At 40.6% G+C, this 25,308-nt stretch overlaps 1 protein-coding gene across 7 annotated transcripts in view; it reads right to left on the bottom strand.

The window, feature by feature from the left end:
• hdac7a (histone deacetylase 7a) overlaps positions 1–25,308 on the bottom strand; it is a 65,842-nt gene that overhangs the window by 24,652 nt on the left and 15,882 nt on the right. For 3 of the 7 annotated variants that reach the window (XM_069140967.1, XM_069140966.1, XM_069140970.1), the window contains 4 exons: positions 22,397–22,465; positions 1,007–1,197; positions 790–880; positions 43–157 (listed from right to left, as the gene is read on the bottom strand). In XM_069140967.1, coding sequence (XP_068997068.1) covers positions 43–157; positions 790–880; positions 1,007–1,197; positions 22,397–22,465 — 466 coding nt within the window. Of the gene's footprint in view, positions 1–42; positions 158–789; positions 881–1,006; positions 1,198–9,113; positions 9,474–22,396; positions 22,466–23,533; positions 24,578–25,308 lie in introns of those variants that run through there. The other 4 variants (XM_069140968.1, XM_069140972.1, XM_069140969.1 and 1 more) reach the window with 3 other exon arrangements.

Below are 25,308 nucleotides of genomic sequence, written 5' to 3'. Positions count from 1 at the left end.
GTTTGAACTTTAGATTTTAGAGTTGTGTGCACGTTGTGTCACCTGTATGGTACGGGAGGTGCAGTCAGAGAGTTAGTTCTCTCCAGCGCCGCCTGTTTCTGCTTCTTAAGAATCACCTCCTGGAGTTTCTGCTTCACGAGGGAACTCGCCACTGCACCTGTCAATCAACAACACTAGCCAGTCAAAAACACAGAAGGACTAACTACAACAGCATGAAAGGAGAACCAAGAAAAATCCCAGCCAAAAATGTATTCATATTTGTCCCGGACATAATCAGTGACTAATACTAAAACATGTCATAAAGGCAACTAGACAATTCTGTGGGGAATTTCTGCAAATATGTATGACATGCATACATGCATGGATGCATTTGTATGTGAGGTCATTTGTTTGCTTCTATTTCTGCGTGTGTGTGCGCACAGAGGTGACAGCAGGTGCTAGGAGTGATCGAGTCAATATTGACCCAGTGACTTTATGTGCCCAGACCCACAACTATATTTAACTCCAGTGTTGGACCTCCACTTGTCAGGTTATATTTAGTTCTCATTTCAAAGCAAACACCTTTGAAAGTGGAGTAACACTGCTCAACACGGATGAATAGGGTTTCTTTGCAGGGACTTTCCTCTCTGACCACGATCGGCACTCTGGGCCATAATTATTTTTAAAGACGAGGAAATGGTTTTATATAAAGCTCAGCAAAAAAATGACGTTAAATGTTAATTGAAACTTGTAGTAACATGTCAGAGAAGGTGACGTTTCATTTTGGTGTTTGTGTGTGTGTGGACTCACTTTGTTGACTCTTGTCTTTGTGTTTTAGCTGCTGCAGCTCCTGTTGTTTCTCATGGTGCTCCTGCTCTCGCCTCCTCTGTTCCATATTAAACTACGTCACAAACACACACATATTTATATCATATCAACATAACGCAAATGGTCACAGAAGATCGGTGTGTAAGAAAATACAAACTGCATTTAATCTTTACAGAGATGATATGTTTGTATTCTTTACCCGGATTTGCTGGTGCAGTTGTTGTTGGGAGAAGGAGGTGCGGGGTTGTGGGGAGAACGGGGAGAGGAGTAAAGGCGGGTGCAGCGGGGTGAGGAGCGCCGTGTCCGAACCAGGGCGCATCCCCCGCTCTCCCACCCTGAGGTCCATGGGAAACAAGGTGGCGCACGACACCGGCACTGCCACCGAGGAGTCTGGGAAAAGAGAGGTGATGAAGGGAGAGAGAGGAGAGGACAGGAGAGGGGTGTAAATTTACTTCATCCCAACATCCCAACGGCTCTATGGGAAGTCCAAAGCAAAATGAAATGTTTGGGGGATGACATGTAAAAAGTAAAACTATGCTTTCATGTGACAGATTCTTTGCAGATGTAAACCGCATTGCAAAAATCACCATGAACATTCAGTTTCACATAAAGTCAGCTATTTGACATCATACATTTACTGTACTAATCTGGTTTACATGAAGGAAAGAAAACCATATTTTCAATTTGAAACTTTCAGATGTTTGTTAGTTAAGTAAACAATTTTTTTTACTAAATTCACAATTTCTCAATGAAAAATCAATTCACTGTTATGGCCATAACATTTCCTAAAATGAGCACAGAAATTAACCATGTTAAAATAGCCAATGGGAATTTCTGTTATTTGTATTTTCTGTCGGCCTATGTGGTGCAAAATGTAAATTGTGTATATTATGTCTTAAACTCTTACGACGCTAAACCTTCCGAGTGTGACTTAACTACTCCGGCTGCTTATAATAGTGTATTAGATGGTCTGTCATACAGTTAAAAAGCATCCATAACTAGGAGTGTTGTTTCCTTACTAAGATAATTTAGTCGGGTAAAAAGGACGAGAGTTAGTCTCTTCAGCAACCACCCCAAGGAGCCCCATCCAGGATACTGAACCCCAAAAGAGAGGAAAAAAAACCTAAACTAAATGACTTGGTTTTATGCACAGACACTGGGTGGAAATCAACTTTGAGCATTTTTCACACCTGAATGTCTGGACTGAAGTTCATTTTTTTTGTTAAATTCTACACATTTGATTCAGCTAATTTTGGTTTTGCATTGCGATTCTGTGACACTGATTGATTTGTTTATGGGCGTGCGTCTGACATCAGCGTGTTGTCATCTTTTTCCATTTAAATGGAGGAAAATTTATAAACAGATTTATCTTGTTGCCACAACACTACTATTATTATGAGATTACTATTAGTAACCTATTTTTTCACTCAGAAAATAATAAAGTTTTGTCATATTTATGCATTTTTCCAAAGTCGAGTTTTGATATCTCTTTATTGGACCAAATTACAATTAAATGCTTTGTCTCCTCCTCTCTTCGTGTGCTACCAGTACTCATTTTTATTTTCATTCCGGTTCTTTTCCATCTTTCTATTTTGTATCTCGTTGTGTTTTTGCCTGCCTCAACTTTCTGTGATTGCTCCAAAAGTCCGAACCATCCAAAAAGTGTTTTCACACTGTAAACAAGGTGGTTTCAGTCCGGTTCAAACGGAACCACGGTTCGGTAACCATAGTTCCGTTTGAACCGGACGGAGACCACCTCCTTTGGTCTGACCAAATTTTGATCCTGTGGTTCGGACCATTGTTCGAGGCGCCTTTCACACCTGCTATGTTGGTTTGGAACAAACTGAAAAGTTCAGAAGTCCAGACCAAACAAACAATGTCAGTGTGAAAGCACCTTCAGTGCATTTATATCAGCTGCATAGTTTATTGTATCTCATCCTGCATCTAAAAAAAACACATACAGTGAATAAAATATTAAGCTTGTTTTTGTCTGCCCAATATGAAGACACACACAAACAGACACACACACACGGATTTCCATGCTCTTTGCATGCTGTTGGGGCTATTTGCATTGCATGGCTGAGTCAATGGGAAATATTGCCTCATCCGGTGCTAAAAACAGGATCCAGGAAGGGAACAGCTTGGGAAAAGGCTGGGGGTGGTTTCTGTCTATGACACACATGCGCGCGCGCACACACACACACACACACACACACACACACACACACACACACACACACACACACACACACACACACACATGGCACCAAAAAATGCAGAGTGACTCACATTAACACAGAAACACAGCTGTAAGCACATACAGACATTCACATGCATGTTAGCACACACTTACAAAAACACACATTCCCAACAAGCTTTCAGAGCGCATATAGACACGTAATGTCAATTTTCACACCTTTACAAGTGGCACACTCATACACAGCTGCACGCACAAACAGGCTGGAGCAACACCTATCGCAGAAACCCAAAATTTAAACACACATATCCACAGAGCAGGCGGCCTTGAAATAACTTCATGTGACATCATCTGTGTGCTGCTGCGCCTGGCGCTCAGATGTCAGGCCGCAGTGTGTGAAGTAAATGTCACTCACAGAGAGACTCGGCCCGACGCCAACAACAGCACTGGAAATGGGTGAAAGGGAATAGAATAGAACAGACGGGTATGTTGCTGGTGTTGTTCCTACAAGCTGACGTTTGTGCGCACACACACACACACACACACACACACACACACACACACACACACACACTGGGATCCTCACCACTTACTGTGGTCTCATTAGAATCTCTATTTGGGTTAATGTGATATAGTAATGTGTGTGTGTGTGTGTGTGTGTGTGTGTGTGTGTGTGTGTGTGTGTGTGTGTGTGTGTGTGTGTGTGTGTGTATGTGTGTGTGTGTGTGTGTGTGTGTGTGTGTGTGTGTTGCCAAGCGATTTCTGTTATTCCAGCCATGGTCGGCATTCAGACTGTCTCTCTGCATTTGTAGCTCCTAATATGGAGGAGGAGTACTGACACTGCGCATAGACAGACAGACACACACACACACACACACACACACACACACACACACACACACACACACACACACACACACACACACTGCACATATTCTTTGGAATGACAGCAAGGAATAACAAGGTTATTATTCTGAGAAAAAGGCGAGGAGAACATGCTTATACAAGGAAACAAAGGCTGCTACAGTACACACACACACACACACACACACACACACACACACACACACACACACACACACACACACACGCGCGCACACACACACACACACACACACACACACACACACACACACACTACAGTCTGGAACACCAGTGTCTCTTACTTTCCCTGCCTCCGATGGGTTATAAATAGCAAACACACACTTGCTGTTGTTGATTTTATACTTTGGAGGTAATTTAGAGTATTCTGAGAGCAAAGAGAGCCCAACCACTTCTTCATGGTGTCATTATCACTGACAATTTTAGTTTAGAAAATTCGCAGCAGTGCCAAATGTTGCTAAACTTGTTTATGATTTTAAAGAAGCGTTGGTATAAAACCACTTAGCAAAAGAAATCAATCGTTCTCAAAGGACAGCGAAGTAAAGTGGCTTTTATTGACGTTTAACTCCCTGATTTTCTGTCTTTGCAAATAGTGATCATGTTATTAGACACATTTCCCAATTGATTCCTGCTAACTCAAACCTTTAAAGAGTGTACTGATCATTTACTGTTATTACTAACTGTAATCAATATTTATCTATTTTAAATAATTAAGAACATTTGAAGCCCTTCGTTGGTTACTCCATGTTTAGCGATACTTCCGCAGTGCTTGAAAAAGTGACCTTCCCTTTCTAAATAATAAAAACTAATCCCTTTAACTCTGCTACCCAGTGGATACATAATGTATTTTAGCATGAATGGAAATAACACAGCTTCCATGTAGAGAACATGACTTTAAGTCTCAAAAACATTTCGTGATTTTGTCTCTAAACTTCTGCAACCACATTTAATCCATCCACAGTCTCTCTCCTGGGCCTCTCCAAGTACTATGAGTGTTTTTAGTTCTCTTAAAAGCTGATATTATATTACAGTTCATTACATCTGCGTGTTGTACTCAGAGAAGAAAAACTAATCTTTACCGTGGAGTTGTGATTGTATGTTGATTTCATTTAAATAGCACAGTTTTTCTCAGCGAACAGAGCTGGGAAGGCACGCAGTAGAATAACACACAAAGCATGCACATCCAAGTAGAAACATACAATTAAGCGATAGGTCCATTTGGGAGCAGGAGGTAACATGATACGTTTGCTTTGAGACAGCTCAGAACTGTCAGGGAAGTCAAATAACTATTAAGAAAACAGATGCCCTGTTTAAAACTTAATCGGTACTAATACGAGGAGGATTTACAGCAACGTGGTTTTTGTTCTGTTGCTCCTACAGTTCACAAGATTCACCGCACTTCTTTTGGGATTCTCGGCAACAGACTGCAATTTAAACTGCAAAAACTTTAAAACTGCAATTTAATTTAGGTCGAACTGTCCCAGTTCTGTTCATATTTGTTAATCTGTTTGTTTTAGTCTCACACAAAATTTGACAACAACACGTTGGGCTCTAAAAAATTAATTTTGATTATTTTACTGTTAAAATTTACATCATATCAAAACTATTTTTGAACTGCCTGTATAGTTACATAGAGTATATCGTTTTTCGGCAGATTGCCATAAAGGGATTAAGATAAAAGGATGCATGCACATACAGGATATGTTCCATAATGAAGACATGATGTCATCTTTACTAAAACAGAGCGTTGCCCACAGTAGCTGTTCAGGGTGTGTAAACGGGAAAGAACTCCAATATGTTACTGCTGCCAAAATTTTAAGTTATTTGAGATTAAAATGTGTTTTTCTGTTGGATTGAATGACGGCATACAAAACCGCGAGATCCTCTTGAAACAATGGCGATAGACGTTTACTTTGTGCGAGTGTGAGTGTGTGTGGGAGAGTCAAGTGTGTCGTTATGGAAATCACCATGGGTGCAGTATGATACCGTTTGTCTGCTCATAGAAGCAGTTGGGAATGTGCTGATTAATCAAACAGATTAGGTTGGTAGGTAGGCTGCATGTTCTCCATACAGACTAAATTAAATATGTGTGTGTGTGTGTGTGTGTGTGTGTGTGTGTGTGTGTGTGTGTGTGTGTGTGTGTGTGTGTGTGTGTGTAACTGACCGAGCAAGATAAAGAGTCCATCCCACAGCCTGGCATTGTGGGTAATCCCTTCCTCCTGATTCCTCCCCTTTCTATTCATTTATACTGAACTTGGGTACAGCCCAGTCAGGACTGGTTTTACAGGTAAGACAAGGATATACAAAGTTCTCTCTCTGTAATTTCCTCTGTCCCTTTCTCCCTGCACACCGTCTCATGGAGGGAACAGATGTTGAAAAACAAAGAGAGGACAATAACTCCGAGCTGCAGAAACCATGAAAAGAAAACAAAAAAAGAAAAAAAAAATTGGAAAGCTGATGCAAAAAAAGAGGGCGAAAGAAGTGAAAAGACAAGAAAAGCGAGTTGGTCAGCAATCTTTGACAACCTGCAGATAAGTGGAGTGCTTCTCGACAGACAGCTGACAGCCAGCATAGTGCCACTAGTGATAGACACACCGTGCTAAGTCAACAATCAGCGGAGCAGACGCTACCACTTTGTGTCTCATTACACGTCCAAATATAGTTCTTCTCTTCTGACTGTACTGCATGCATGAGTGTGTCTGAATCACACTACACCTTTTAGAGGCAACAGCTTCTTTCAGTAGATAAATGTCATTACGCCAGGGTGTCTGTGAGGCTGTAGGAACACACACAAAAAAAGACTGATGCAAATGAAGGGCCTTTAATGTAGGTAAAAGTCAGAAGCAGAGTTGTTAAATCAGAGGGGGAAAAACCCAAAATAAAAGACACAGATGAGAGAAAAAAAAAAAAGCAATTTTCCTTGACTCTATTCTATTATTCTCTGGAAAGGCATCTGTGTTTTTATAATCTGTGTGTGTGTGTGTGTGTGTGTGTGTGTGTGTGTGTGTGTGTGTGTGTGTGTGTGTGTGTGGGTTGAAAAGATTCTTTGGATGCTGTGAGCACCAAAAGAAATATAACACTTCTCCTGGCACTTCTTTGTATTGTTTATTTGGCTCACTGTGCATAATAAAAAGATCCACATGTGATTTGCTTCCTGGGAGTGTCAGTTCAAATATGACTGCACATACTTGTGACATTTGACAAATCACTGTGTCGTTACTGATCCAAGTTCAGAGCGTGTCTTTTCAGCTCTTTGCCAAAGAAGTCGTTTCCGGTTTCATTTAAAGCAAACGAAGGCACAGCCGGAGCTGCAGGGTGAAGGCTGGATTTTCTTAAGCAAGCGAGATGTCTGACCATATGCAAAACTTTAAATAAGACTCAGCAGTAGCAATTAAGGGGCAGGATGTGCTCTTGAGATCACAGCTTGACAGAATACAGAAATGTTTTTGAGAGGAATTTCTGTCTTCTGGTAAAATATTTGTTGAGTAAATCAGAGAGCTGATATTATACAGCAGCAGTTTAGATCAATACTAGAAATTCGCTGAATAAATGGATACTACATTGTACAGTTGGAATGATTATATTGTTGAAATCTTACTATTCTCACTTCCTTATTGAGCAAACCAAAAATAAATATGCTGAAAGTGCACTTTAAACCTTCCTCTCTAGGCAGTTGTCTCTTTTATTATGGCGGAGCAATACAGATAGGAAATCTCTGGGATGTACTGTTTAATATTGTCTGGAGATTTGCACTTTAATTTACACTTAAATCTGATTTTTTTTTTTACTGGTTAACAAAGATTTTGCCATTTGTGATTTCAACATGAATCTGAACAGAGTGGACAATTTTGTGTCAAAGTCGCAACATCAGCAACAGAGACCCCTGAAATGCATTCGAAAGCCGACGGCAATGTAGCAATGAGCCGTGTGAGGTGTTTGAGTTCATGTGTCCAGAATGGAAAGAACGTCACCGTCCAGGACCGAGGAAGGTGCATGAGGACAGGAGCACAACCAGGTGGGTTTTCTTTGACATTCGTGGGGTTGTGCAATGTGAATTTGTCCCACAGGGTCAGACTGTCAACAGATTTGCTGCAAATGACCTGAACAGTGGACTTGGGCTCCAACATCACGACGAGCTCAAAACATGGAAGTTTCTCAACAACACAATCAACGTTTCCCGCCAACCATACTTCCCAGATTTGGCTCCCTGCGATTTCTTTCTGTTCCCTATAAATTTCAGACAAAATTTGATGTTTCTCTGCTCATTTTTAGGTCCAAGGTGAAATCGCAAATGCATAAGAAGCAGTGGTCAAAAAAACATCTAACTCCACTGCTGACGTAACTTGAAATACTTACTAACAAAGGTTATCTTTTCCACTTGCTGGTGAGAAATCACACACTTGTACATTTTAGAAGTAAGTTTGTACAATAGTATTACAATAGCCTTATTTATGAATAAGTAATATATACTCCTCAAAACCACACCTGATGGAAAGATTCATACGTTCAAACATGTAACGTTTTTTAATTTATCATAAGAAGTTTGTGGGACTAAACCAAAGTTAAAATGTGGTTGCCCTGTGTTAGACATGGCCACTTCAGGGCGTATATTTTGGCAGTCTTCGTCAATATAGGATATGTCAGTTGATATCATTTGTAAGATAATCTCCAAATAGTTATAGACACATAACAAACCTGCAAGTGCTAAACAAACCTAAAACAGCAGCGATACCAAATAAGACAGAGTACAAAAGTTTAAGAGGGGTAAGCATCTGTATTCGTGTGTGTGTGTGTGTGTGTGTGTGTGTGTGTGTGTGTGTGTGTGTGTGTGTGTGTGACAGTAACAAAGGAAGGTTGATGTATAATGCACCATGGTTCCAGTTTCTTTAGTCCTCACTGAGTTTCCATAAACATCCAGCTCTGCAGTCTATTAGTTCAGCGAGCTCTCAAACACATATCTCTTCTGCATTGTGTTGTTGCTGCTGTTCGAACAAGTGTAGCAGCACAGGACACTATCACAGAATTAGAGGGACAGACAGTTGAGAATCTCTTGCTGCCCTTCGATCTCATCGCCAAACTAGGCTGATCATCACAGTTTGCCACATACATGAACACACATCCAAGGAGTTTCATCCTCCTATTCATTCACATCTCATAAATCTCCAGAGAAACACCCGTGTGTGCATGTGCACGCATGGAAACTACAAATAAAGTCAAATGCACATACCCGGGTTTGTCTTGTAAATATCCGGCTATGTGAAAAGCCCAGTAGCACTTCTGTCTCAGCCAGCTCACAGCAGGATCTATAATTAGACAGAGAGCTCCACTCCCCTCCAGTCATCTTTTACTGTCGGCCACATCCTCTTTTTCTTTAACTCCTTCTCTTTCTCCTCCTCCCCTCCCTCTCTGCCTCGATTTGTTGACTGTCCAGGACCAAACTGTTGATTTCATCGTTTCATTCACACAGTAGCTGCACCTTGCCAGTAGGGAGCACGTGAGCATTTTGCAGGGTGTGCACAGGCGACAGACAGAAACGCCTTTCTGAAGCGTTCTTAACACGCTTCAAATTCTGCCTGGAAATGTATTTGAGACAATTAAGGCAAAATTAGGAAACAATGTCGTCAAATTCCACCTCATACTATGTCAGTGTCACACTTTGGTCGGTGATGGCTGTTAGCTCTGGCCACTGTGGGATCATTAGAACCCATCCTGTAAACAACAGGGATCGTAACCATGGTAACGGAGGGCGGTCGGGCAGGCAGGAAGTTGAGTCTGTTAAAAAAAAAAAAACAATGAGAGAACCGGGGTGGCTTCCTGTTTGAGAGCTCAGTTTAGACTCCCATTTCCTCCCCTCTGCTCCCCGTGCTGTTGTCGTGACGCTGCCGCCGCAGTGCCCTCGGGCCAATAAAGTTTCCCGTTAGGGCACACGTAAGAGTCAGCAACACCAAAGCAGCCTCTGAGCGTCACCCTTTCTCAAATACACACCCACTTCCAAATCACTGTTCCTATACGTATTAGTGAGAAGCTGACGGCTCTGACATCCATTAACAACTCAGATTAATGACTAACAGCAGCCCTGAAGGCAACACGCTGATGTAACGAACACACACATGCTTACAAACACACCCATTATAAGAACATGGAAAACTACTAAGTCAGCTATTGACAACCCAGTTAAGTTGTGTTTCATCTATTTTAATAGTTTGTGGGACTGAATGGGCTCAGACAGTCTTTCTTTGCACACTATTAAAGGAATATTTCAACATTTCAGGACATCCCACAAATGTTTTTCCCAGAATATAAAACTATTCCTTTAAAGTGTTCATGTAATGGCATTGAGAGGAGTGTAATTTATTCTATATACACACAGCAGTGATCCTGGCACACGGTCGTGTTTTAATTGGTTATAATTATTTCTTAACAGCCTATCGAAGAAACTATCTCTCAGCAGGGGTCATTTCAAGTGATTGTTTCTGCTTTTTCAATCCTCCAGAGGCTTATTTTAGTTTTGGAGAAGTGCAATGGTGTGGTGTTCCTGAGAGCGATCACCTGTTACTCAAACCTGGTTGCAGCAGTTTAACATCTTACTCATTGGATTTTCTTTTTGATGACATTCTCGTTTCTGTGGGCGGTGCTGTTTGTTTTCTCTGTCTGCTCAAACAATGGCGATTGTTACACCTGCTGATTCCACCCAGTTCTTCTTTTATTCGTTTGAAACAATGATCTGTTCATCTGAATTTGTAAAACTCATCACTTCCTGTGAAGCACTTTTGCTGCAAAGTTTAAAGGAGCGATTATGAAAGCTTTAATCATAATAAACGTTTGGTGAAGAACAAAACAGTGATTATTAATCAAATGGAGTAAAAGGTGAAGGATGTTGCTAACTGAGCCTTGTGCAACACAGGATCTCTATGAATAGTCCGGTACTGACAGTTAGGATCACATGGTTTTCTGTGTATCTTCTCTCTCTGTAGTTTAGAGCAACGACTGAACTGTGTGTAACGTTGAAAAACATAGATAATTACTAAAACTGATATATTTATTAAACTTGTGCATAATTGACGGAACTATGTTTTTGTAAGGAAAATAAAAAAGGGTTTTGTAGACAAGTACAGTCAGCAAAGTGGTACTGTGATCCATGCCAGAGTTCAAATTTTGTAATGACACCAAGTTTCTAATCCTTCCTCTTCTTTCAATGACGGAATAGTAGGTTTCACATGGGAAACGAGACGGGCTTCACACATTACACCATGAAAATGTTCCAAAATCACACGTTTCCCATGGACAAAATACATGTGCAGCACGTGTGCAGCATGTGATTTCAACATGTTTTCACATTTTAACTTTCCTATGTGCAAAATCACATATATACGTGGTCACGTGTTTCTGCACGGAGGAAACTCTGGATTTTTCTGCAATGGTATTTACATTTTTTCATTATATGAAAAAGTCATACTCAAGTGTCAAAATATGGTTGATAAAAGAAGACAAATAAATCACTGATGTCTCTCTTCATCGCCTGCTCTCTCTGACACTCTGCAACCTCATCTGCAACGTATCTCCCTCCCTCGCTCCCTTCTCTATCTCCTACCTCTCTTTCTTCCTCCTTCTTCCCGAGGAATCCACAGCTGTTGCTCCCATTCAAAACCTCTTCCCATAGCAGCTGGCCAGACTCTGGTTTATGTGTGTGTGTGTGTGTGTGTGTGTGTGTGTGTGTGTGTGTGTGTGTGTGTGCGTGTGTAGACCCGCCTGCCTACACGTCGCCAAACTGTTTCTATATTTACGGTCTTGCTCTGGTGGTGGTGCATACTTGAGTGTTCAAGTGTAAATGGTAGTGTGTGTGGCTGTCAACAAGTTTAATAATGACCCTGTGCTGTGTGTGTGTGTGTGTGTGTGTGTGTGTGTGTGTGTGTGTGTGTGTGTGTGTGTGTGTGTGTGTGTGTGTGTGCGTGTGTGTGTATGCGTTACGAGGACAGCACGATGAGGACGACCCTCTTAACTGAAAACATGACATGTTAAGTGAGGACACCAGTGGCAACTAAATCATCCACGTGTCTCTGGAAGACATCATGCGAGAGGACGGATTGATGTTCTCATAATGTACAGAGAAAATCACAGCTCAAAATCATCTGTCATGTTTAGTTCATAAGTACTTCACAAAATACACAAATAGTTCATGAAGTGTTATCTCCACTTTATACTTTGATAATTGATTATCTCAGAATCTCATTTGCCAGCCCCATACAGTTGGTTTTAACCTGTTATAGTGAGGTCAGAAACATGTGGATAATGTGTTATTGTTGTATAATGTATTATTTCTCTTAATTTAAACAATATGACCTGATTAACAATGTACTGATCTTCAAAAGACTTTTTGTAACCACTGCAATCAACACGTTTATGCAACATTAGTAAAATAATAGATCAAAAAGGACCCTTGCGGCTTCGAGACGATGTACACAGCAGTGTTTTGAGCTAAATGCTAACATTAGCTTGCTAACATGCTCATGATTTAGCAGGTGTAACATTTAACATTTTCATCATCTTAATTTGGCAAGTTAACGTTTGAAAATTATCACCAAACACAAAGCACAGCTTTCATTAGCTTCGGAGGTCATTAGTCATTAAACGCGACAATTCACAAACACAATGTGAGTTGTGATGACGGCACTCGATGCAAAAGTTGCAGAAAATATAGGTTATGGCAATTTGTCTTGAGGAATGTGAACGTCTGTACAACATTTTTGTGACAATGCATCTAAGAGTTGTTCTGACATTTTACTTAAAACTGCAAATGTGGAAGTTAAAGGAAATGCTATGTATTCTTTTGGCAAAAAAAAAACTCTTCTGGACAGGAAATTTTCCTCCTTCTTCTATCAGATGAGGTAAACAAAATGACATTGTCTCGATTAAAATAAACACAGGCATAATAATCAAAAGAAGGGTGTATATTCTTCTCACGGCTGAGGCAATAAATAAGACATTTACAGTGTAATGGAGTCTTAATAACTTGAAGTGGTGCTTTAGTTTCAGTCGAGGTAAACACCTGGACAACACTCGTGTTCGACAGGTGACCACGAGCCACAATGCTGCATTCCCAGAATTACATGTTTCTAAATTTGGCAACTGTTTCTTCATCCTCAGAGAGATTTATGAATGCTGTGTGAGGTTGTAAAAGAGGAATTTAAATAAGTCATTACATCCTGTTCTGCTTCATCCAAACAGGTGCTCTAGGATTCCACCGGGTCTGCATGCCAACAAAACAGCATTTACAAAACTCACACTCAGGTCACGCACACATAAACATTTATTGTGTGTCTGTCATCTTTCGCTTGACTCGGTGTTGCAATTCGCCCAAAGTTGGAATCTGGAAGCTGGAATCTGCAGAACAGCTCATTCATTATGTGAACGCCCGTCTGTCAGAGAGGAGACACCAGGTGTGCTGTCCTGTTTGACAAATGACAGTCAATCTGCTTTCTGCTGCACAGACAACAGCACGGCGAAGAGACCCACTCAGCCTGAACGCAACACGCAGAAACACAACATGCTTTTACTTCGATCAATCGCTGTGCACTGCTCTGATCTAACTCATTCAGGCCGGATCATCAGCAGTTCTTCTTTTACTGTTTTACACAATTAGGTGAGGTATCACTCTGAGCCATCTTCTGGCACAAAGAAAAGTGATAGATTTTGTTGGTGCTTTGTTTGGACCAAACAGAAGAACTGGGTAGCATGAGCAGGGACTGAACAGACAAGAAAATGAGTACTCTGTTTGACTGACAGGTGATTTAGTGATCTGATAAGATGGCTCTGCAACATCTCAATCAGAACAAAGGTGAGGAACAAGTATTTATTTGTGTTGCATGAATGCACCATCGTTTAATCTTTTAAAAACAGAGATTGATCTTTAGATTCTAAACTAGGGATGGTCGACATGGGCTTAAATAAATAATACAAATATTCTTGATGATCAGACAAAATACTGAAACATAATTTATTACTAATTTGAAGAACATACAATTGCAATACAATCGGTGTTGTATTTCTTTATGTCAGTATAAACGTAACAGTTTGCCTTCAGATATTAAGTAAAAACTAACATCTGACTGTGGTTTGTTGTTCATCTGGTCTTTTGTAACTAAACTCTTCTAAACTACTGAAGTCACTCCTCTTTTTTTTCTCCTCTCTTTTTTTCCTCCATTGTTGAGCCACTTTAAGCATTATGTCCAAAAAATCGGAAGGTTGTCATTATCATGACAGGATTTATTTCTAATCATATAAAAGACCACTGTGATATTGTTGTGAACGATGCCATATGGAATATCCCGACACTCAACTTGTATGAAAACTGAATTCTCTTCTCAGAGCAATTAGGTTTCAGAACAGCCACTGTTCTATGCAAAGATCTGATACTTCAATGCTTGTTGTGGGTCTTTTTTTTTTTTCTCCGTGTTGCCGTCCTTTAAAGAAGGTCAGAGGTCATGATTGGTAACACGCAGAGGTCCTGAGGCAGCAGGGCATTCAGTGCTGTGCTGTAGGAATGTTTCACATATCAGGAATGTGGACACTGACAGAAACGAGCACTGTGGAAATGCCCTTAAGCAAATCAATGCTTCCTCCAGCTGATACAATACAGCTGCTCAGCAGCCAACAGCAACACTGATTGTACTGGGCGACTCCCAGAGCAACAGGAGGAAACCCTTCATCATCGAGAAAATATTTAAATTAGATTGCTTGGTCAGCCTTTCTGGGGATCTTCACAGGGAAAAGTGTCTTTCACTCTCACAGATCTAAATACAATATATTTTAAAGTCCCTGAGAATTAGCTGACACAAGATGTAAAAGTCAAGACCTTCAAGAACCTTTTGGAACTTAATCTTCCGAAAATTCAAAGTGTCAATCTTTCTTCAATCCTGCAGCACATCTGTCTGAGCCTCCTCCTTCTCCATCACACACACTCCTGCTCTCCTTCACATCAAACGCATTCTCCACATTTCCCAAAGCAGATAAAGCCACTCAACAGCAGCTCACTCAAAGGGATCTCCCCCCTTTATCTTTTCTAACACACACATCGCACGCAGTCACACAGATCTCAGTCCACCTTTATCATTACAAGCCACGACAACACAGAATACACACTCCTCACTTAGAAACACAAGACTGGATCAGGGAAATTAATGCTAATGCCACACATCTCTTACTTTAGTCTTTCCTCACAAATACTTTGCAACACTAAAAGGGATATTATTTTAAATGAACTGAATGAGGTTTCTGGTTATCAGTGGTGAAAACAGTGAGTCAGCAAAACAATGGTGAATGATAGCCAGTGGTAGAGAGCGCAGTGGAGAGATTGGTAGCTACAGAAAACCTACAATCTACAGCAAAGGCTCTTCTGCAGATAAGAACGACAGAAGATATGTGCTTATCCTACTGAAGCCTCTGAATACCCTGCAGGCAGGACACAGTTTGATTCAACTCAGCAAGATCAGACTCAAACTGATGTCAAAACGGAGTCCAGAGTAAACACAATTTTAAATATGTTTTCTGCTGGATGAAGAGAGAAATATTCAAGATGGGATCAAGTCAATAACATCAGATAAAAAATAATAATAATTTAAAAAAAAGACCATCTAATAAATATATGGCAAGCCAGCAATATGGCCAGTCTATAAAGCCAAACATCTTCTCTTCTCTATTTTAGTTCTCTAAATAACACCAACATATTTTTTCACTTGTTTTATAACAGAGTTCGAGATGCAATGCTTGACTGCATGACCTGCTCACATGGAGATTTTTGTGAGTGAACGTAACTTGTTGAGGTGGCAGACTGCCAGAGCGGCTAACAGAGACACAGCTTTGGTTCCTGTTGCAGTTGCAAAACATTAATGAACCTCAGTGTGTGTGTGTAACTGGATTTGCTGACAGGACTCTGACATCCGAATCGTACTTCGTGTTCTTATTTGCTTCATGTTTCCAAACTACAAAATAAGATGAAATGGAATAGAAGCAAAAGCAGTGAAGAGATAGAAGCACAGTATTTCTTTACTCTTTCTGCTTCCTTTCTTTTCCATCTTATTTTTTTTTTTAATTTTTTTTTTTTATCTCGGCAAAAGTTAACATGTTCCAGAAAAAGGCTTCATGAATATGCACCGTCACACTCGGCTGTCTGCACGGACAACAAAGGAAGAAGACATTAACATTCCTGCACATGCTCTGCACTCTGGTCAGGGATGAACACACACACACACACACACACACACACACACACACACACACACACACACACACACACAGACAGACCAAAAATATCCATACATCAACACAACCATGGACGAACCCAAATCCATTCTGAAACATTTGTGAAGACAGCTTGTTCCTCCACAAACAATTGAAGATGTGAAACAATCAGTCGATAATAAAAGTCTATTGCATGTTTGTTTGTCATATTCTTAAGACAAAATGGGTCTGGTTCTCTTGTCTGGTTTCAGCAGCTCAAATATGAATATTTGCTGGTTTTCTTTGTTTTCTATGATACTAAACTGAATATCATTGTAGAAGAAACAATTCATCTACAAAAAAATTAACAAATGAAATTCTGACAAACATTACTTGCAGCTCATTTGTAATTACACAATCCAGATGATACAAATACGACTTATGTCTGCAAGTGGTGAGTAATGAACTGGTTTATCAAATGTTTCAGACCACAAACAAATTAAGTGCTATACTTGTTGAGTATTTAATTTCCTCCAATAGACATTAGCTAAAGAAGCTAAGTTGTTTTTGCTTATAAATCATATATCAAGCATATAATTATGCATCCAGTATGCTTCCCCTTTATAATATGAAACATATTCCACCCAGAATATGTTGTGATTTGCACAGATTATTGCAACTCTTTCCAGTTTTGGTGCAGGACTGTTGTCTGTTTTCTGCACCGTTTGTGTGAACATCTCAGAGAAGTTTCTGAGAAACCCGTCTCCACATAACACCCTGACGGCTACACACACCCAGACACACCGGCCCAGTGCAGACGCATTAAATAAACATGTATCATGTCGTTCGCCTCCTCCACTACATAGAGTGGTTGAAATCAGCCTGAAGCTGTAAACGTCACTGGAGACAATTCATCACACACACACACACACACACACACACACACACACACACACACACACACACACACACACACACACACACCCAGCTAGATGTAAAGTCAGGAGTCTATCCAGATGAGAGGAGATCCTGTTACATCTGTGCCCATAACACGCTATCTGATCCGAGGTCAGTGTCAGTCACCTCGGTGATCTGGAGTGCATGTGAGCCGAATCATTACTCGGTGCTACGCTTTAGGTCAGACGATATCAAAGTACAATGAGGAGTCTGGTTCGGAAAGCTTGTGATTAAGGCCAGACTAATATATGTGGCCCACACTGGTCTTTTACAGTATCAGATATCCGACCGTCGTGTCATCGACGTGCAAGATGATGGGTCCTCCTGACAGATCGATATCAGTGAAACACAAGTCTCAATTTATAAGTACATAAATATCTTTGGTAACAAATGTTTGTTCTGTTTTTGCATTAGGTGAACCAAAAATTGTCTTATTACTGAATGAGGTTTGGTTAGAGGGCCTTAAAGAGCTATTGACCATTTGAGGCCTACAGTTTAAAAGACCAAAACAAAAAAACCGGATTTGATCTGATTTATTCAGTATCAGTGACTTCAGTGTTCATTTTCACAGTTTTAGGTGCCTTGAGCTCATGCTGTGATCCTAAATAAATGCAAATTTGCTTTGATAGAGGCACACGGTAAAATGTAAGTCACTGCTTTTTTAGATCCAAAGCTTCTGGTCTGGAGCGGTGCGTGGGACCGAGGTGAAAATGTAAGGTTTTTCCTCCCCAAATGCCACAGAAATAAATCCTTAGAAAAAAAAATGCCATCGACTTCAGTAAATTTCAGCCGGATTAAGAGCGTCTACGTGTATGTGCTCGTGTGAGGGTGAGAGTCAGAGAGGGAGACGTCCCGAGGGGTTGAGACAGGCTGCGGCTGGAGGCCAATAACAGAGCAGCTACCCAGCTGACCACAGCGAGAGGCCTTCAGCTCAAAGGTTAATACAACATGAATTGATTTGACACAGTAATAAAACGTTGAGGACGGTGTTACCTCGGGTCACACCGCATACACTAACACAAAGTCTCTCTGTGCCATTTGCAACTAAATACGGTAGATATATGCAGACTGTCACAAAGAAAGAGAAAAATACAGAATTAAAAGAAATGAAAAGTAGACAAATGCGCACACACAAACACACACAAGCACACACACACAGTCATGTGGGGCCCCTCAGAGAGTATTATATAACATTACCCCTGACATATCAAGTGATTTCATGCACCTAGAGGCAGAACAATCGAGCCATTTGTTCAGCAGGTCAAAAATAGCCGCCTACTATTACTACCATCACCACCACAACTACCGCACAGCTTGCGTCTGCGCTGCAGTTTGGCTTTAACGGGCCCTGGAGTTCAAAATCACCATAATATATCTGCAGGTTGTTGATCACTACAAATAATTCTGTTCTGGGAGCAGCTGCTGGGAACAAAAACTCCACACACACTGGAAAATCAAGAAGGAGCCCAGTGTAGTGTCGAATAGAGTGTAGTAGCTGCACCATGGTGACGCCGCTCTCGTATGTTGTTCAGTGATATATTAGCTCTGCACTCAATGAAGACGAAACCTGTTGATTAAATGTTAAAATGAGGTCAAGAAGTGAGAGAGATTAACACAAGTAACGTCCATAACTGATTGATTATTGTTGTTGATTTTAAGCAAAAATGCCCAAAAATTCACTGGTTCCAGTTTTTCAAGCATGAAAATTGGCTGGTTTTAACTTCTATGATACTAATTATGACAGAAAAGTTGTAAAAAAAAAAAGTTGGCTACCTTTGTTGCTCAACCTTCGAAAAATAACTTTAAAAACCCAGCTACAGTCATCTGCAGGTATTTGTCAGGAAAAAAGAAAACAAAATGTAGGTGGAAATAAAAACCTACTTTACTGTGTTCAAACTTCTTTAACTCAATGCCGGTAGTACCTACCTATTCTATATTCTATTCTATTCTATTCTATTCTATTTTATTCTATAGAATTACCTATTCTGACTCTTCGGGATGAAACGTCAGACTGTTACCTTTCAATAGAGACCAAACTCGTGCTTGTGCTGCAAATGATCCAAGAAAGCTTTCAGTTAACTTTGGTACCTTGACTCCTCAAGTGAACATTACTGAATCATTCAGGGGTTCGGAGTCACTGGAAATTATTTTTGTTATTCTGGCTCCAAATGTTGTAAGTAAAAGTTCCTTGTAAGCCTGTTTGGGTTGGACATATTGTTCATGCGTGACAATAATAAAAATGTATCAAATCAAATTATGTCAGATATTAAATTGAATATCTTCGGTTGGTTAGACAAAACAAGCATTTTAAAAGTATCATTGTCAGCTTCGGGAAATTGTTATTGGTAGTTTTATTTACAATATTTGTACTTTTTTTTTAGGCTAGAATAATTAATCAATGAACTAAGAATACAATCAATTGACTATCAAATAATTGCAATAATTAATGAAAATGTTATTACTAATAAAAATTATTCTTCCCTGTATGTATCCTCCTTTAACTGTTCCTCTGTCAGCTCTCCAATTCAACAGGAACCAGTAGCAGGGAGAAATAAAAGCTCCCAGATCAGCTGACCAAAGTGTTTGGAAACCACGAGCAGGAAGAGGATATGTGATCTCCAATGCAGCGATTACAATCATGCCTGTTGTTGTCTGTCCCTGAAGTCTCTCCCTACACTGCTTATCAAACCAGAGAGGACAGAGCGAAAGACACACAAATATTTAGAAATTGGACAGAAAGAGAATGAAAAACTGTGTTGAAGTCTCAATTTTCTGCACATGAAAAGAAAAATCTGCTCATACTGTAAGGATTTAAAAAGATTAAATACACTGAACTCAACCTGATTCCTTTCACTCATGAGGAGAACAATAACTGTTTTATGACTTGTTAAATAAGTAAATGTAAACTAAAAATAACAAACGCGCCACTGGACTTCAAAAGCACCCTACTAACTGTGTCTGTGTGTGGAGCTCGTTTCTAGAGTGTGCAGAGAGGAAGGAAGGACTGAAATGTGGGATGTGAACATGTGGAAGTTCTTATTTAAGACATGAGTTTTCATGGTGGAGTGCAACCTGTCTGCATTGTACATTATCTCTGCAGGTAATTGCTACAGGAGATATTTGATATAACTTCTTCCACTTGTTGATTTCTTTTTCATGTGTGTACAAAAATGAGATACCAGGATACTACAGAACAAGTGGGATGTAATCCTGGTGGCCTGCAGATCTATTATCACAGTATGTGTAGTTTAAAGGGCTGTTTGAGCTCCACTTCCTTTTAAAATGGTGGTTTCACATGTTTTACACATCTGGTCCGGACTGCTGCCACCTCAGATTGCTAACCAATCTCCTGCTTCCGAAATGCCTGGCATAAGGGCACAATGCTCGACAGTGAAAATGATTTAAAGAGAGGTTATACAGTGCGTGTGCGTGTGTGTGTGTGTGTGTGTGTGTCTGAGAGAGAGAGAGAGGAAAGAGAGGGATTAGAGAGGAAGACAAAAGCAGAGCGAGCCAGTGTCAGTTGCCCTGCATGGACAACACACATGTAACCAGACTCTGCAGCAGCGGCCATGACCTCACTGGGTTTTTCCACACACATACACAGGGCACATAGTGGGTCCTTTCGGTTAGCATACAGTCAGCGGAGCCTGGCACAGAGAGAGCCGGCTTCCATTCAGAGAGTCATGCATTGTAATCCTACACAGTGTGATCACACAGGCATGCTTCACAGAGGAGAATGCTAATCTAAACTAAAAGGCAGGACACAAAGCAGCAGCAGCCCGGTGGCTCGTTTCTGATGGGTGGAGCAGTGGATCAAATACAGTTTGATCTCAGGTTAAAGAAACTACGTTTCCCATGTGAGTCAGCACGAGTTGAGTTACGGTAACACTTCTCCTTACATAGTGAAGGGAGGCAGAATGGAGAAATATTATCCATGAAGTTGAAATTTGATGCTGAATATAAAGAAAAGTGATCTCACGTTATCTTTGTGCGATCCAGACCCAATTTCACTGCATGAATATGGGTCTGGTCTCTTTGGGGAATTGTTTGCAGTCGTTCCATCCCACTGGGCGTAGACCCCGGTTTCATTTTAACCAATCGGCATGCGCCTAAACCGCCGACACTCCGCCACCGCGGCAACTACCAACTGCCCTGGTCCATGAAAGTCTTAATGAACGGCAGCAGCTTGACAAGGTGCTGAGCGCGTATTCTGCTGTGAATGCGAAACGTTCTGCGACTTTTTCCGAGTCGGCGAGAGTTGAAAAATATTAACGCCGCGCTCATAGTGAAGGAGGTGTGGGACACACACAGTTAACCGCAGACAACTGGTTCGGCCTTCAGAGTGGCTGAGCAAACACTAAATACGACCCGAGTTTCCAGACTGTATTCACAGCAAAGAAAACTGAAGCTGTGAGCCGCAGTCGGCGCACCCAGGCTAATCTAACATGCCCGTCATTGTCAGGTGTTCCTTGAAGTAAGTGCATGCGGGTTAGCCTGAGTTCACATCCTGCACCATGCTGGTGGTCAGTGCTGCTGGCAATTTCACGATCTGACCATGAACAAATTCAGAATTAGATTTAATTTGGATAATTGCACGTTTCTCATGTTTGCGTCATTTGTGTCAAGAATTGCTTTTAAAACGAGGAGATCACTGCACCGACGAGAAATTACACAATCGTGGAAGTGAAATGTAAAAAAGTGAAGTGAATCCGACAACCGTACTATATATTGACACCAGACACAGATTATTACATTTCCTGCTCAACTAATTAGAGCTGATAATGAACTTTTTCTAACTTGGAATATAACTGCAATCAGATTTTTTTTTTTTTTTTGCAGTGTTACAAAACATCAAATAGCTCGTGTTAAATTTAACTGTCACACATTTTTGTAGGACAGCCTGACACATAATAAACTCCATGTCTGCATGACCTGCAGAAAAACATTTTTAAAACCCACACATGAAAAACACAGCGTGCTGAAGCCCGGTTACGTGTTTTCCAACTAGGCCAACACCTGTTCTGCACTTTATTGCACTTCTCAAAGAATCAAACAGCTTAGATCACTCTGAGTGCCGCACTGGAAAAAGTGCTGTCACCCAAACTGTGTAATGTGTGTGTACGCTGTAAAAAAAAAAAAAAAAATGATATTAAGCAGACAAGATGCCGGGGAGAAGGGGGTTGACTGCAGACTGGCAACATTTTTCCACATGAATGTTTGAGCGCTGACGGCTGCGGCCCAACTGTAAGAGGTTTAAGTAAAATATTACCAAACCACAACACAACTACTTATTAAGCTGGTATTTAGAACATTTTCTTTAGAGGTGAAAAGTCCAACCTGCCACTGTATGAAATATGTTGTCCTGTACGTCAGTCTTTATGATGCCCCCAGAGGTGCTGATTCCATCTGCAGAGACAAACAGAAAAAAAACAAGAAAAAAAAACCATGAGTGGACTGCAACTCATATGAACCAACAGTAAATGAAAAACAGGTCAAACTGGCAACTGACAGCCCCAAAAATCGAAATGAGAAGCCGTTGCGTTGTCCGCTGGCAGCACAACATAAGCAGGTAACAGTTGTAGCTGAGTAAAAGCTTTTTTTTAAGGTCTGCATTAGCAGATCTGACCACCTGATGTGTGCAGCTGGTCACAATCTGAGCTGCTCTTGTGATGTAAGATGCACAGGTCTGATATTTGACCCAGATCTGGATAGAAAGATCAAAGAAAGGTGTGTGGCAGCCCTGCTTGTACCACCGCAAAACACACACGTGCAAATGAGTGAATACCGGTGGTAGAAACATAGTGCACCTGCATTTTAAAAAGTTTTAAATAATCGGTCTTCTCTTGTTTCTAGCCAAACTCTGTTCAGCTGGGTAAAAAAAAAAAAAAAAAAAAAAAAAAAAAAAGCTCACTAGGGTCAAACATAAGGGCCAAAAGTAAAAAAATAAATATTGGAATCATATCTGAGAAATGACTTATAAGAAGTGTTTGTCCCTCACAGACCTCAAACAGTTTCAACCAAACATTTATTTTCCTGTTAAAGAAGACGGACAAAAGTGAGATATTTGTTTTAAACGTTGCGATACAGTGACTTTCTCCTGCTTCATCACAGCTCTGTTTCTATATTATCCCTCTAGGAACATCGTCTGTTATGAAGAGTTTTTAGTGATTTTATGGGAGTTGAAGAAATTTATTCTTCATAATAATACCGCTAAATCATCTCTATAGAGACAAAAGATGAAGGGAATAATCCAATTTTAAGTTTTAAGAGTTGCGCGTTTTTGTGCAACTTTTGTGATTAAATTAAATACATTTAAAACAGAGCAAACACTTGCGCAGGTAGCTCAACATGCAATGTCATTCCTGAACCATGCAAAACTCCGACAGAAACAGCACAACATTGAAGAAGTAAAGAACATATCGAACTTCCAGCTGTTCAGACTTCACCACCACCACCACCACCGGTGTTTCCTACCTTTAAGAGACAGAGCCAGTCTACACTAACACCCTCTCGAAGCAGTCCAAACACTTGAAGGTAAATCCAGCTGAAATCGAGCCGATATTTGGGGCCCTAAACGAGTCCGCGTTCATCCGAGAGAGCCCAAACCCGACGGGAGGTGATGGAGAGATCCGCTGGTGTTGTCAGTCGCGCCAGCACAGAAGAGGAGGAACAGAAAAGAGACTACTCGGAGACAAGTTGCAGAAAAGAAAGTCCGGCCCCCTTCAAGTCCCGCTCCCTCCCCTCCGCTCCCCTGCTGACAGAAATAGCAGGCGAGGCGGGTCTCACCAAAAATAGCCTCGACTTCACACGGACCTTCAGGACTATTGTTTTCATGCACCGACTCGCTCCCTCCGGACGCACGCGCCGCGCTTGGCTCCTCACAATGTGTCCAACAGTCGTTACTTTGTTTTCCCATAGTGGGGACTTTGTGTCCAATTAAATAATGGAGTCAACACTGTGGCTCCATCTGCTGTCAAAAACGGTACCAAGCTGAGTGCTGTTGAAGCACCGAGCAGAGTGATGCTGTTCTGAGGTCTTGACACCCTTCAGGGGCCCTTCAAGGCTCCCCGGGAAAATGTGGCCAGATTACATTTTCACGCTCTTGAGTGCTCGGACTTTTATTTCCTATCTTTTTTTTTTTTTTTAATGCACCGCACTCTCAAGTAGTTTGCGCTGATGCTTCACATTAAAAAAAAAATGTCATGAGTAAATGTTTCCAAAATTACAAACAGCCACACAGTGTTTCACCCTGAAGGTTTTTTTTTTTTTTTTTTCTGTCAGGATGAAACATGTAACCCTCCAAAATGAAGTCTGGAACTTCCAGTGCTGACTTGCAATTTATATTCTATTACTACTCATAATGATTTGTCCTTTGTATTGATTCCAGAGGTTGTAACACAAGGTAAACAGCGAGTGTGAGAGCTGAATCTTCTTTTCAAGTGCCTGTTCAGATTATTAACCCCCTTTACTGTTTGTCTAATGTAAGAAAATCTGTGATTCCAGTCATGCATCATTAACATAATGTGTAATACAGCTAAGTAGCACTAAACAAATTATTATTTTGGAAGCGTGCCAATTGAAATTGGCATACGATAAAGGATATCTAAACAGACTGCAAATATTTTCTCAGAAAACAAAAATCTTTTGAACCTAATTTGGTTTCCTTTTTCCTTTTGATTTCCTGCCAGCAGTGCTTCATCTGCAGTTTTATCAAAATACAAGGTAATCCTGAGCAAACAGACAACAACAGAAAAAATAGTACCAATTAATTTAAATACGTTGTGCAAAATATTCACTGGGTAAAATACATTAATATATATTACATTAATTAGTAATATATGTACATAACAAAACTGACAAAAAGATGTTTTTAACACACCCTGAATACTTGTTAATTAATCTGCAGTGGGGGCTGAAGCTGAGACTCTGAAAGGGCTCCTGAACAGTATTTTAATGTCCCCAACAACATGAGAGGAAAAAGCCTGTACAGGAAATGTTTGAAATAGGGGCCGAGGGCCTCATAACAAAGTCATATATTGTTAAACTGATTGTCCAAACATCTTTTCTTGCTACAGTACTTTGAATTCACTGAATGACCCAAGCTATGTGGAGTTGTAATCTAATCTGTGGGATTAAAACTGAACCTGATTTGCTCATGTGGTGGAGGATTAAAGAGTAATCAGTATGGAGTCCAAGCTAATACACGTCTATTATGAAACAAACCAACCCATGTATACTGTAACATGTGT

This window comes from Embiotoca jacksoni, unplaced genomic scaffold, assembly GCF_022577435.1.
Source record: "Embiotoca jacksoni isolate LCO1_2020_lvr unplaced genomic scaffold, fEmbJac1.0.p SCAF_9, whole genome shotgun sequence".
Classification (NCBI taxonomy): domain Eukaryota; kingdom Metazoa; phylum Chordata; class Actinopteri; family Embiotocidae; genus Embiotoca; species Embiotoca jacksoni.
Note: the sequence above shows the minus strand (reverse complement) of the source record. Positions and strands in the feature narration are given on the sequence as shown.